Source organism: Triticum dicoccoides, chromosome 6B (genome assembly GCF_002162155.2).
Source record: "Triticum dicoccoides isolate Atlit2015 ecotype Zavitan chromosome 6B, WEW_v2.0, whole genome shotgun sequence".
In the NCBI taxonomy this organism is placed as follows: Eukaryota; Viridiplantae; Streptophyta; class Magnoliopsida; order Poales; family Poaceae; genus Triticum; species Triticum dicoccoides.
In genome coordinates this window covers 604,937,579-604,951,894 of record NC_041391.1, presented here as the reverse complement: position 1 = coordinate 604,951,894, position 14,316 = coordinate 604,937,579, and the positions used below count along the sequence as shown (strand labels likewise).

General features: G+C 46.1%; 2 protein-coding genes across 2 annotated transcripts; one reads left to right on the top strand and one right to left on the bottom strand.

Moving 5' to 3' along the window:
- The first annotated feature begins 1,410 nt into the window (after positions 1 to 1,410).
- Positions 1,411 to 5,000, top strand: LOC119320256 (endoglucanase 7-like). The gene is made up of 4 exons (XM_037594383.1): positions 1,411 to 2,286; positions 2,797 to 2,997; positions 3,733 to 3,987; positions 4,085 to 5,000. The coding sequence occupies exons 1-4, from the start codon at positions 1,819 to 1,821 to the stop codon at positions 4,760 to 4,762; spliced, it is 1,602 nt and encodes a 533-aa protein (XP_037450280.1). The 5' UTR covers positions 1,411 to 1,818; the 3' UTR covers positions 4,763 to 5,000.
- A 578-nt stretch (positions 5,001 to 5,578) lies between these two features.
- On the bottom strand, positions 5,579 to 14,310 carry LOC119320255 (dynamin-2B-like). Its single transcript, XM_037594382.1, has 22 exons — positions 14,136 to 14,310; positions 14,010 to 14,060; positions 13,804 to 13,924; positions 13,609 to 13,707; positions 12,977 to 13,038; positions 12,524 to 12,641; positions 12,094 to 12,436; positions 11,689 to 11,836; positions 11,402 to 11,503; positions 11,198 to 11,317; positions 10,649 to 10,732; positions 10,429 to 10,556; positions 9,730 to 9,814; positions 9,498 to 9,606; positions 9,090 to 9,166; positions 8,896 to 8,952; positions 8,517 to 8,655; positions 8,286 to 8,443; positions 7,932 to 8,045; positions 7,788 to 7,855; positions 7,058 to 7,230; positions 5,579 to 6,164 (listed from the first exon to the last, which is right to left on the bottom strand). Exons 1-22 carry the CDS (start codon positions 14,289 to 14,291, stop codon positions 5,944 to 5,946), a joined length of 2,733 nt encoding a protein of 910 aa, XP_037450279.1. The 5' UTR covers positions 14,292 to 14,310; the 3' UTR covers positions 5,579 to 5,943.
- Positions 14,311 to 14,316: the final 6 nt, after the last annotated feature.

Here is a 14,316-nt window from a genome sequence, read left to right as displayed (position 1 = left end):
ACCGGAGAAGTTTCCAAGGGATCGGGTACTAGTCTAGCAGTAGTTTACGGTTTGGCAAAGCACATATCGTTGTATAAACCGTGCATCTATCCATGAACCTGCCTACCAGTACCAGATAGATGTACCCATGCATGTATCTAGGGTCTAGGATGGCAATAGGATTGCGCAGCCGGTGGAAGAAAAGGGAGGCATCAAATCGTTGCCGCCGGGGAGTCCCTGTCCGGCCACGGGGAAACGAATCGCTATTTTCACTTTCACCACGGGGAAAAGGGGGTCACCTTTCGCTTTCACGTACACGCACGAGAGCAGATGGGGAAAGGACGTATGCCTGTAGAAGAAGCTAGCCCTGTATACTTGCATGTACATATATTCGTTTTGCAGAATATATGGTGCAGCTTAATCAGCTCGTACTATACAGTTTGTTGATCATTGATAGTAGTACCTGGCTAGCCCAACCTAATAATCATCTTGCTAGCATTAGCAATCGATCTAGTGGTGGATGCATGTAGTGCTGTATTATCATCGCGAAACATGGTGCAACCGTCAGCTGACTACACGATTGACCAACCGATCGTGGAGAAACATGCTCGCCCCCGACAAAACATGCCCTGCCCCGGCGCCCGGCCGGAACAACAATCTCACGGCACACACAAAGCTTATAATTTGCCTATAGTTAAACGTACTTCAGCCAACCACTTATAACTACCGAGTATGTTTTTCCACGGGAGGTAGCAAGAGAGAGAGAGAGAGAAATACGAGTCTTTTTAGAGCATGGTTAATAGTATAGCCAGCTGCTGGCTATAAGCCAGTGTCATGTCATATACAGCTTATCTTATAGCCAACATGTACAATAATAGATTAAAAGATTGTACTATTTTTTTATTATGTGACCCATCTTTCATTCTCACAAAGTGCCTAGGAGCACGTGCTAGAGCTGACTCTTCACGAAGAGCCCGCTTACCTTCTCTTTCCTCCAACTAAGCAGAAATATACTAGTTTATTTCTTATAGCCCGCCGACTCGGCTCTATTATACTTGCTCTTACCAGACCGGCCGCCTGACCTAGATAGCTTGCCTGCTAAGATTTCACGGCGAAATGAAAGCCTGTTACAGGCCACCGGCCGGCCAGTCGATCGACCGGCGACTTGGCCCGAAGGAACTACGCCGGTCGCACGCGTGTTTCGGCCATGTGTTGGTACCTGGCGGTACGTGCCCGGCTGGCCCCAACCGACTCACGTGTACGCGCGCTCTGAAAAGCCCCGGCCGCGCTACACGTATACGCGCGTCCCGGTCAAAATCTGCTCCGCTTGCGTGCGTCGTCGCTAACCCAAAACCCAACCCAACCATCTGTTTCAATCTCCCCTGCCTCACCAAACAAACGATACAAAACCCGAACGAGTCCACCCCCTCCAACTCCAAAACGCAGCTTCGCTCCCTCATATTTGCATCGTTTCTTTCCTGCCTGCCTGCTCCTCTCCTGCTATCTACTCCTATCTCTAGAGTTTTATATTCCCCCGGCGCGGCCCGGCCGCCGAACCGGTTCAACGCGGTGCGCGTGCGTGTGCTGGACCCGGACGCCGGCCGCGAATATAAGCGCGCCAGGCCACGGCCTCAGGTCGGAGGACACTGCCCCGCCCTGCTCGCCACACAGCACACAACGCACAACGGCGGGAGAGAGATAACACAAACACCTACGCTCGCACACAGGCAAAGCTAGCAGAGCCGGCAGAGGGCGGCGCAGCGGTGATCACAGGGCGCGCCCGGGGCACGCACAAGCGAGGAAGGCACACCAACAATCCGAGGAGCACCTTCTTGCGCAATGAGATCAGGGGGCGCCACCGCCGTAATCTTGTCTCGCCGTCTCGGGGCCGTGTCGCTGCTGGTGCTGCTTCTGATCGCGGCGGCGGCGGAGGGGAGCAAGAGCGGGAGCGGCGACGGCAAGGCGCACAACTACGAGGAGGCGCTGCGGAAGAGCCTGCTCTACTTCGAGGCGCAGCGGTCGGGGCGGCTGCCGCACGGGCAGCGGGTACCGTGGCGCGACCACTCGGGCCTCACCGACGGCCTGGAGCAGGGGGTGGACCTGGTGGGCGGCTACTACGACGCCGGCGACCACGTCAAGTTCGGCCTGCCCATGGCCTTCACCGTCACCATGCTGTCATGGAGCATGATCGAGTACGGCGACGACGTCGCGGCGGCCGGCGAGCTCGCGCACGCGCTCGAGGCCATCAAGTGGGGCACCGACTACTTCATCAAGGCGCACACACAGCCCGACGAGCTATGGGCCGAGGTACGTAGCACTCCACGAGCCGACCGACGACGGCGATCATGCGTCACCTCCATCCATCCCCTAGCTATAGCTAGCTCATAGCTGTGTTCAGATACGATCGATCATGACATGCATGAGATGAGACCGACCGGCTCCAAGCTAGCTGTTGCGCACGCAAGCCAGTGATCGTTCCAAGAAAGAAAGAGAGAGACCAATTCAATTCAATTATGCACACCTAGCTACCTTGTTGCACTTTGATCAATTATACGTACATCTTTTCTTTAGAAATATCGATTATATGTGGTATTTTCTGGTTAGGGGAGAAAAGAAAAAGGTTCTTTCTGGTGAATAACAACAAGCGTGTTAGGTAGGCGGCCAGTTTGATTTGATGAACGTACGTACCAACGAACGGCAGCACTAAACTATTTTCTTCCATCCACACATGGCGTGCATATGTTTCAAAACTTCGTCGGTCGTCGTCCATGATGCACCAGAGCCGTCGGATTAATCTCCTAGCTTTTTCTTGAACAGGTGGGAGACGGCGACACGGACCACTACTGCTGGCAGCGGCCGGAGGACATGACGACGTCGCGGCAGGCGTACAAGGTCGACCGCGACCACCCCGGCTCCGACGTCGCCGGCGAGACGGCGGCCGCCATGGCCGCCGCCTCCATGGTCTTCCGCAAGTCGAACCCGCACTACGCCCACCTCCTCCTGCACCACGCCCAGCAGGTACACACTCTAGATACAGACAGCGTACACGTTGACGTAGTGCATGCGAGGTCTGGCGTGGAAAAATGCAAGAAAAACATCGGTGCAAGTTTGGAGCACAGCGTAGTACCAGTCTGTCTGCGTACCGGATTTTGGAACATAGCGTACGAGTGTTGGTGGCGTTGGTCAAGGGGCGCCGGTCTTTTCATGGGTGGTGTGAGGTGTGTTCTTTTCTTGTGCCCTGTGCCGCACATGCCAAGTTGCCAACAGCTCGACGCCATCGACGTCGATCGATCGGGCGGGAAAATGGAGATTTTTCTCTTCTGTCGGCTCGGCTCGTTTCGTAGGGGCTGTCTGGCTGCCGTGTGGGGCCGGCGTGCAACCTCTATCTGGTGGACGGGGAACTTTCCATTTGCTGCCTCCGGGCATGATTAGGTGGCCAGTTCAATCCCATGTTGAACCAGCGGCTTAACTGGGAAATTATTAGGAAGCGGTCGGTCGTCGTGTCATCATGTGCTAATTGAACCGGTCCGTATTCACACCCACTGGCCTCGCTACCTACCTGCTGCTTTTCAAGTGTCAACTATAAAAATGCATCAATGAATGATAGATACATATGCAACCTTAATTATTCTTAGGGCTTTTTATTTTTTTATTTTTAAACTGATGATAGTGTATGCAATCTTACTGGTTGTTGGGTGTTCGTACGTGCACGTTGGCTGATGTTTGCTTTCGCTTTTGCGAACGTGCGTGCAGCTGTTCGAGTTCGCGGACGGGTACAGGGGCCAGTACGACAGCAGCATCGCGGAGGTGAAGAGCTACTACGCGTCGGTGAGCGGGTACAAGGACGAGCTGCTGTGGGCCGCCCTCTGGCTCCACCGCGCCACCGGCAAGGCCGCCTACCTCGACTACGTCGTCCACAACGCCCACGACTTCGGCGGCACCGGCTGGGCCATCACCGAGTTCAGCTGGGACGTCAAGTACGCCGGTGTCCAGATCCTCGCCGCAAGAGTAAGCCAGCATCTACTACGCACTATGGTTGGCACTGGCAGACAGTAGTCATCAGGTGAACGATCACTGACGAAAATGGCTCTCTTATTAATTTCAGCTGCTTCTGAGGGGAGAGCACACGGCGGAGCAGAAGAGGACGCTGGAGCGGTACCAGGCCAAGGCGGAGCACTACGTGTGCGCGTGCCTGGGCCGGAACGCGGCCGGCGGCGAGGACGCCAACGTGGAGCGGAGCCCGGGCGGGATGCTCTACATCCGGCAGTGGAACAACATGCAGTACGTGACCAACGCGGCGTTCCTGCTGTCCACCTACGCCGACTACCTGGCCGAGGCCGGCGTGGAGACGGTGACCTGCGCGGGCGGCGAGACGGCGGGCGCCGGCGAGGTGGCGGCGCTGGCCAGGGCGCAGGTGGACTACGTGCTGGGCACCAACCCCAGGGGCGTGAGCTACCTCGTGGGCTACGGCGCCAAGTACCCCGCCAGGGTGCACCACCGCGCCGCCTCTATCGTGCCGTACAAGCACAGCAAGCAGTTCATCGGGTGCTCGCAGGGGTTCGACCACTGGTACGGCCGCCGCAGCTCCAATCCCAACGTGCTCGTCGGCGCCATCGTCGGCGGGCCCGACCGGAGTGACAGGTTCCGGGACAACCGGGAGAACTACATGCAGACGGAGGCGTGCACCTACAACACCGCGCCCATGGTGGGGATGTTCGCCAAGCTCAACCGGATGGCGAGGGAGGAGAGGGAGCAGAGAGCTGCCACGGCGGCCGAGATGTAAATGGATTAGATAGGTTATAGGTCTCGAGGGGGGCTGTACAATTTTCCCCATTCTTTTGTTCATTTCTTCTCCTTCTTTGGAGGTTTCTTGATACACAGGAAGGATGGAGATGGGTGTAGTATATGAGGGGGAAAAAAAGACTGGAGGCATTGACGTGCAAATGTAAATTCGCTGCCTGTACGTACGAGAAAAGAAAAATGAGAATTCAAGTTACATATCGGTGGTTGTAGGTTGCTTAATTGTCTATGCTTGGATGATCACTCGTCAACAAGTGTTTGCCAATTTCAATGGCAAAGGGTAGACCGATCAACAGCAAAGCACGAAAGAAGGCCCATAGCACCGCGATATAATTCCCTTTTTTTTTCTGAAAATCTACATGTAGGTAGAGCACTCAAACATGGCCATTGCAAAATAAAGAGTTTCTATTAAGAAATGTTCTAAATTTTGTTTTATTGTTCACCCGAATGCATGTGAGCTCAAGAGCAGAATTGAATTTCCAACGATACATCCCCTTCACAAATTGACCAGTTTTTTTCATAGTTCCCTAAAAAATCATTCGAGATTCTAGTCAGGGTCTGCTATCTTTAATCACTAAAATTTGAATCAGGGAACACATTAACTGATGCCCATAGGACAGCAAGAGAAAACCTAGGAAATTGAAATCCAACGATGAAGCAATTACACAAGGTGGCCAGAAGAACACAAACGATATGAACAAGAATGCTCAAGATTTCTCGTGGCTAATCGAAGAATCACGATCCAGATCCCTTGCATACAACACCAACAAATCACCTCTAATTAAAAACATGGGTCTCATGAGGTCAAAAAGAATGGAAGAAATATAATACACCAATGGGTGAAAATGATACATTGCCAGTTTGATGGAAGACTTACAAGTTACAACAACAGAGTTCAGAACCAAGATCAACTGATCTGTGGCAACAAAATCTCACGGGCCCAGAGAGCATCAGACTGATCAATATAGCAAAATGATCGCGAAACAACCACCGTAGATAACCTACATATTTCTATAAACAACTGAGGTCCTCTGGATACACACCATTCATGTGATCTCTCGCCAGCTCTCTATTCTTCATTCCAATTTGTTTCCCAATCACTATCAGGAGGGAGTGAGAGCATTCCATGAAAAATATGATTCTCACATATGCCAATCAACATGCTTAGTATTTCGGTGGTGCAGGTGGCAACCGGTTGGGTGTGCGTCGGCTGCCTGAATTGGCACCGTTGGCATCCCCATTTTCATACCGCCGACCACGACTGTCAGCACTTCTCGATCTTGACTCGTTCTGTGAACTGGATCGGGCGGCAGAGCCATTTGCTGCAGCACTGAAGGCAGACCTCCAGTCCTCACCCGACTGGCTAGGGCTCTGTGGGCCACTCTCTGCAAGTGATGTTTCACTCGTCAGGGTTAAGGTTTGATTTGTGCACCAGGAAAGCAGAATAAAATGGAAAAGATTACACCACCCACCATTAGATCGCAGGGGTATTACTAATATCTGTAGCCATATTTCAGAATAAAAGGTGCATGTAAATTCAATGACATATTCTCTCCTTTGCCTTCATTTATTTTCACCCTCTCCTACATATTCTATCTCCTTTATTTTATCTCTAGTGCCCAAGATAATTAATAGCATGGGTAGTATGGTTATATCCCTTTAGATGCATATTTTATCTTGCTCGGTCGTTGATAGCTACTAATACAAAATAAAATACAATCAAGTACCGAGTATTTTTAAACCAAGGAAAGAATGTTTAGCAACTCAAACTAGGGTGCTCACAAGTGGTGACCACAAGCTCCTGAACCTAACGCAAGCAAGTACTTCACCTAGTGTGAAACGCTATACTGTAGTGTTCCAGGTTTGTTTGCAAATAGAACAGGTCTGAAATTTTTTGCAGACGCTACGCGAAACAAGTGAAAGGTGCACACACACACACACACCAAAGAAACTCATTTCTGCCAAGTTGGTACCAAAAATTCAAACATCATTGATCATTGTAAGTAGCCTTCAAGAAGTGCTTGTCCAGGTGGCAGTGATATGAACAACCATCAGCTAATCAGAAAATTGGCATACAGTATAAAGAAATTAAGAACATAATTGATTTTTGCTTGGAACAAGTAACCAATGCGGAGGAATTACTTTGAGGGAAATTTTAATGCTTAACTTCTACAAAATTGTTAGTAAGTTCTAGATATCATTTGCATCAACCGATATTGAGGTTTCGGCTGGCTGCTGATACTGAGTATGAAACAGATAATTGAAATAGCACGCTTACCCGGACCAGAAGTATCATCAGAATATGATGCAACTGCAGCTCTGTTATCATGGACACTGAGCTGACGAGTAAGTTTTGACAGAAGAGTCGACTGTTTTTGGGCCTTTTCCCGTCTGCGTTTAGCATTGTGGTCCTCTTGGAGAAGTTCTTCAATCCTTGCATTGCTTTGTGAACTGAAACCGAAAATTGAGACAAAGTTAACAACACTGCAACGCATTATACAAAGATACTTAAATAGAGTGACCATGGAACAGGCACACACTTTTTCAACATTTCTAAAAAGTTAAGAAATGAATAGCAAAAACCAGATGAGCTATACTTGGGTTGGTGAATATTAGGTGTAGGCGTGCGACTGTGTAAAGTGATCGGAGCCAGAACTGTGTGAATCAATTGGATCGGGGCATATCACTTTGTAAATAGGATGCAACATTTTAGTCGTGAAGCATTTCCCAGTATAAAATACACCTCATAAAAGTAACATAATTAGAAGGAAAATAAATATTATTAAGCTATTCAAAATGAACCTGCACATTAGTAGCAAGGACCCATAAGGCCATAACTACGAGTTAAACTAGGGTTTAGGTACAAGTACACAAAAACATTGTGGTTCTTCCAACTGGGTGGTCCATTTTTCAGTCAATTGGGTCAAAGAAAGAGGATACTGATGAAGGGACAAGTGGACACGGGACCAGGGTATCAAATTTGTTTCAGAACAAAGAGAGAATCCAACCTTATTGAGCTGTACAGCTGGTTTAGCATATCTTCCTTTGCTTTCTCCACTTGGCAAAGCACAATAGCCTGATCAATTGATCATGCATAAGATAATGAATGCCACATTTGACAATGTTAAAATAAATGACAGGGACAAATATACCTTTGGAACATTTGCTGCCAGGCTGTTCAACACAGCCTCGACATAACCGCGAACTTCTTGAGACATCCATCGGAGTTCTTCTTCAGGATCAGCAGGCCTCCGGGCCATCGTATCCTTGAGAGAAAAGGTGTAATCACGTGTCATTGAATTGTAGAACAAAGCAACAGCAAGAGGTGAGCTTTTGTTTGATAAGATCACACATTGAAACGAGAAACATGCTAACTCAAAATAAGCATGAGCACAAGACAGAGTTCACAGAAAATAAGCTAAGGCAACTAACTCTTGAAAGTAAGTTATAAAGCTTAACAGTGGATACTGGAAAAGGACACAACTCAAACATAGTATGGAGCTTACAAGAGATCCATCTGAATGGCTTTGTCTCATGGAACCGCCCTCGGGAGTATTTGAACTCTTGACAGACCCACCTTTGCTCTGAATAATACCTTTTATCTTCTTCACCCATTCAATCTTGTCAGCCATACTCTCAGCCTTCAATACAACGGCACTATGAGCTGCAACATGAAATAAACATTAATGCGGTAGAGTCAGAGTAAACCTTGACATAGTAGGTTTAGAGGCAGCAACCTTTCAGCACAGTTTTGTAGGCAACCCTGTTAGTAATCTTAAATACGAGACTTGGGCCTTTCTCTGGCCCATTCGCCTTCTTTGAATCCTTAGAAGTTTTAGAAAGCTCTTCCTCCTCTATCTCTTCCAGGTTACATTCCTGAATCACACGACATAATGTTACTACAAAGTTTATATGAGAGCTTCCATAGTTGTAGACATGATATTTGTAAGTTCAAATATCTTTTTAATAAAAGTTTAAAAAACTGGAACTATCCACGATGACTCGGAAAACATTTACTGTGTCTATTACAACCAAGAATGGTAAAGTAATGCATCACAGATTACTCAATGTCAAGTAGAACAAAATGAACATGGTAAAATATATAATCAAGCACACCTCTAAGACAATGACGCCTCGAAAATGTCTCTCCTCTTGTTTCTTGGTGTAGCCAAGCTGGACAGGGAAAGTTCAAAGTAAATGACACCAACCACCTCAAATATTAAAAAATCAGCAGAAAATGTCAAGTATAGTATCAAAAGATTGCATTCAGAACAGTTGAGACTAGTGGGCATCAGGACAGATTTATTTACCTTTCCACTCTTCTCATTTAGGACAAACCACCTTTTGCTCCATTCATTGTTTTTTGCACTCTTTTTCAATAGGTAACCTAAAGAGAAAAGAAAACATATGCTTGTGTATCAATAAATCAAGCCCAAATTACTGGGAAAGAAATCATCAAAACCATGTAATTTGTTACATCCTTATGCATGCATTGTATACAAGACAATGGAAAATTATGTCAGAGTAAGCATGGAATTAACAAGCAGCCAAAAAGGTTGATTCTTATCAGAAGGCTTATTTCATTTTACTAGATAAAAAATGGCATGGGAGCTACGTCAGATAAATATCTGTGACTTCCAGTTTTAATCATAGTCACATATAAGCAAATTGTTATGAGAAAAGCTGAAGTTGAGCCAAACTACGGTGCAGTATTATACCTGCAGTTATTTCACCACCAGGACCAGCAACCTGCAGATTAGGTCCCTCTTTGGTATCTTTATCTTGCTGATTGGATTTGTCTTTTGACGACTTAGCTTGCTCAGAACCCTAATATGAAATACAACCAATGTAAAGTTATAAACAGCCAGACCAACACAAATATAGGGTGATCAATCTGCATACAGTTTTGTAGGTATGCAGATTCATGCAAGCAAAGACACAGAAGTATACCTTGTTCATCATGGCTTGCTCAGCATCTTGTGCTTTCTTAGATGATTTAGTTTTCACCTCATCCTCACGGCGCTGCCTTTCCATTCTGTGAATATCATGCCAAGCAAAAAGATTAAAACTTAACTATGTGAATATGATCATGAAAGCTCTGAAAGGGCAGCTAAACTTATAGACTGCTTATAGAGTTATAGTACGACAGATCATTACAAGTGAGATCAATCTTTTTAACGTAGAAGTTAAAAAATGAAATGGTACACTTTATTGTGTCGCTTTGTAAGGAAAAAGATTCAGCATTTTTGCAGTCTAATTTAGGTTGCTAGTGCTATCTCTATTTGTCACTAATATGATCTAAGTCTAACATTAGCTTTCTCTGGTTTAAAAAATTGAGCTAAGAATCTTAAAAACTTCCCTTACCAATTTACCAATAACAGGAAAACAGAAGTAGGAGAAACAGATTACTTGCCAAAGTTATATTTAGGTTGATCAAATAAAATGAAACCAATTACCAACATACTCCCTCCGTTTCTAAATATAAGGCTTTCTAGAGATTTCAATAGAAACTACATACGGATGTATATCGACACATTCTAGAGCGTAGATTCATTGATTTAGCTCCATATGTAGTCCGTAATGAAATCTCTAAAGTGTCTTAAATTTAAGAACGGAGGGAGTATTTGTTAAGGCCCCAGTTAACCTTACCTTCTTTGTACTAAACGGATGAAATGTTGTGGGGGGACAAAGGCACGCTCCATATCAACAAGCGCAACCACCATCTTTTTTGCATCACTTTTGAATGTATCCAACGCATTAGATGCAATTGTAATGATCTTGCCAAAAGAAATGGTGGAATGTTGTGATCAGAACTAATAATGAGTAAGATTTATGTATTCAAACAGTAAAAGAGGGAGTAAGTTGATACCTCGCGTTTGAACGGAGGATATCTTCCGAGCCCTGGCGTGCCATTTGCAGTGGCATTTACTATGTCTAACAATACACGGTGTACCTAGTTTAAGAAAACTGACATATCAGAAGCTACATAGGCAGTACCTACCAATGCAAAATATACCTATTAGGCTGAGCAAGCCTATGTTTGTATTCAAGCTTGGAGCTTGCCTCCTTAACGTGACTCTAAACACACAAACACATGGGTACATTATGGGCTTGAGCTCCGCTTGATAAGGCTTGAATATATATAGTGTCCATTTGAGCCTAGCTCGACCCCATTCTATAATCTTAACTGCTTAAGGTAATTACAAATGTCTGAGCCCAAGTGTTTTGCTATTTGGATAGTTTTAATACTAGTGTAGTGACAAACATAATAACTGTACACAAACAGTTGCATATTTGAGCAAGGAGCATTTTACAGATAAAACATAATACTGAATATTAGCAGGGTACAAATAGTTCATCAAGAAAACTATATTGTTCTTCATCCAAAGGTGTAACATATGTCTAAGCCAAGACATACCTCTTCAACACATAGTCGTGATGGCTCCTTTGCCATTTCAAGCACTCCTTTAATCAAGGATTTTAAACCTTTCTCCGGGGATATCAAATATGGTTGATAACCATCAGCTTCCAAGACAATCTAGAATATGAAGAGAATGATGTCCATTGTTGGCCAATATAGTATTCCACTCTAGTATTAATATAAAAGAGCTTTTAGATTTACCCTTTTGACATTGTTCAGATCAAAATGCCTGTCCAATGGAAGCTGTTTGATCCTATCTGGAAACTTGCCCTCGAAACTTGCAACAATTTTCCAACCAGACCCCTATTGATTGAGAAACGTATAATGATATTGTAATCAGTACTTTACTTGACAAGTATTTCCTCCGTCCGGAATTACGTGACGCTTAAACGGATGTAGATACATCCGCTTGAGCGTCAAGTAATTCTGGGCGGAGGGAGTGCTGGATTAGGTATAGACAACGACCATAACTCAAGCTTATTACTAACCTCACCAGAAGTAACATGAGCGAGAAACTTATCTTCAAATTCTCGGCACAGCTCCAAAGCAACAGCCCTGGTTCCTTCCGGACTTTGTACCATCGATTCCCCAAGCCTTGCAAGTTCATCTTTCACTACCTGAGACTTGCCCTGAAGCCTGAGAAATAGAGCAAGGGTACAGGTATTTGCAAAATTAAACACCAGAAATCACAATCAGGTTATTTTTTATATATAAAAGACAAAAGACAAGAAATATCCATGTTTCATGGTGCACTGATGATCAATTAGATTCATAAATAGAATGGATGGTTAGTTGATCAGAATAGTTTAGTGATCATAGCAAATTTCTGTAAGGAGTTTGAAAGATGGTATACTTTAACATTTCAGCTTCAACATATAGATCATGATGCTTACCCAGACAACAAGTTAGGTAGCCGCACTTTCATCCGCTTACGTATCTGCTTAGCAATGGTATCAACAAGAGCAATTCTTCCCAGCTTATTCTGAGGAGCAGTGGTTAAGATTGATTTAAGGCTTTCCGCCTCAGCTCGCCAGGCTGTTTCCAGTGAATTCTCAGACCCAACTGACCCTGATTGAGCTGACGCAATTGCAACAGATTGCCCTATTAAAGCAACCCATTCAATTTCAGCTGCTGTGCGTGGGCCTTTATTAGACAAAATGGCCTGAACACATGCAACTGTTTTTGCATCTGATGCGGCTTGATCGATTTTACTCAAGACACCTATTGTTCTGGTTCCTACAAGGACAAGAAAAAACATCAGTTGCTATGAAGAGAGTGACTGTGCTTTTCTGGAGGATGTATGATCAGATTCAAATGCCAGACCCTCTGGATCAATATCCCTCGCCAGTTTAAGAGCCCGGGATGATGCAACCTCAGGGGCTTGCATTGCTGGTATCACAACAATCAATATTGCATCATTGTGGCCAGCAAACTCATTAATCTGAAATGTTAACAACAGTATGTTAACATGAGATTATAGAAACATGATACACAACATTGCAGTTTTACTGCGTCTCTTCCACGCTGTAAGCGGATGGGGAGGGGGAATGGGTAGCATAGTTACGCCAGGCAGTAAGTGATTCTCAGTTCAAATGCATAACATGCTGTCACTGATCTGATGTTCCAGCCATTCCTATACGTTAAATATTATTCCAGTTTATATTGGTTAAGTTGATGTACAATGACACAATCATAATTATGAATATTCAAAAGTTTGGTCAGGCGTTGCTTACTACTTGAGGGGTAAGATAAAAATATTGTGTGAGCAGTACTCACTGTTGAATCATCGATAACTCGTTGGTCTATGCCAGGTAAATCAATCAACTTTAGTGGAGGAGCTGGAAAAACAAAGAGAGGTACAGTGAGAAATCATTTGCAAAGGAAAGATAATGAATTAATGTCTAGCATGTAGCAAAACTCTCAGATATTGAGCTGGTATTTCCGAATCAGATTAATTACATTGAGCTGGTATTCCGAATCGGACTAATTGCATCATTGGAAAATTAAGAGAGTCCACTTTTGAGTAACTAGTAATAACCACACTAGAACACGCTAGATTTGAGTACTAATTGGCACCTTCCACAATCTTAAGGTCTTACCACTTCAGCTTTAAATGGCACATACAACTTAAGCTATCAATACCAAACTATGGAAACAGTTTGGAAACTTGCTCAAACATACCATACCCTCAGGAATGCCTGACTATACAGCTTGCTACTCCCTCCGTCCGGAAATACTTGTCATCAAAATGGATAAAAGGGGCTGTATCTAGACGTATCTTAGTTCTAGATACATTTCTTTCTATCCATTTTGATGACAAGTATTTTCGGACGGAGGGAGTACTAGATTAGCAACATTGCCCAAACTGGCAAACTACTAGAGTAAACATGTGCGATCCAGCAACAAACCTGTGCTTGTCCGCAGCTTGAGGTAAATCTCATCAGTCCTGCTCCTCCCGGGTCCGGTGGCCTTGCTAAGCCTATCCTGCAGCGAATGCCGGAGCGCACCTGCAGGCCAACGCAACCACAATGTCACCAAACTGAGTGCACCGACCAACCGCGTACATTGCCAGATCTGGCTTGCCAGGGGGAGATCTCACTCACTCGAAGAAACCTGCTGCGACTTGCTGTCGATCTGCAGGACTATGGACTTGGTGCTGAGCCCCGGATCCCTCTGCAGGTCGACAACTATGGGCGCCCGCGTGGCCCCGTTCTCCCCCGTCGGCTGCAGCACACCAGCCACCACTACTCAGCACAAACGAACGCCTGAAGCGGCGGAGGACAGCGAGAGCTAGAGACGAGGCACTCACCAGCACGGGGTGGCCGATGAGGGAGTTGAGCACGGCCGACTTGCCGGACCCCTGCACGGAACAAAACCGGATCGCGTCAGATCGGGGCGCGGGCGGGAGAGAGGGCTCTGGGGCGGCGGCACTTACGACGTTGCCGAGGGCGACGGCGTTGAGGAAGGTGGAGGGGCGGCGCGGGGCGGCGTCGTCGGAGGGGTCGTCGTCGGCGAGGAGCGAGGCGGCCTGGCGCATGGACTCGGAGAGCTCGACGAGGTCGACGATGGCGTCCATGGCCGACGACGACATGGGCGCAGGGATCTCGAGGGGCTGG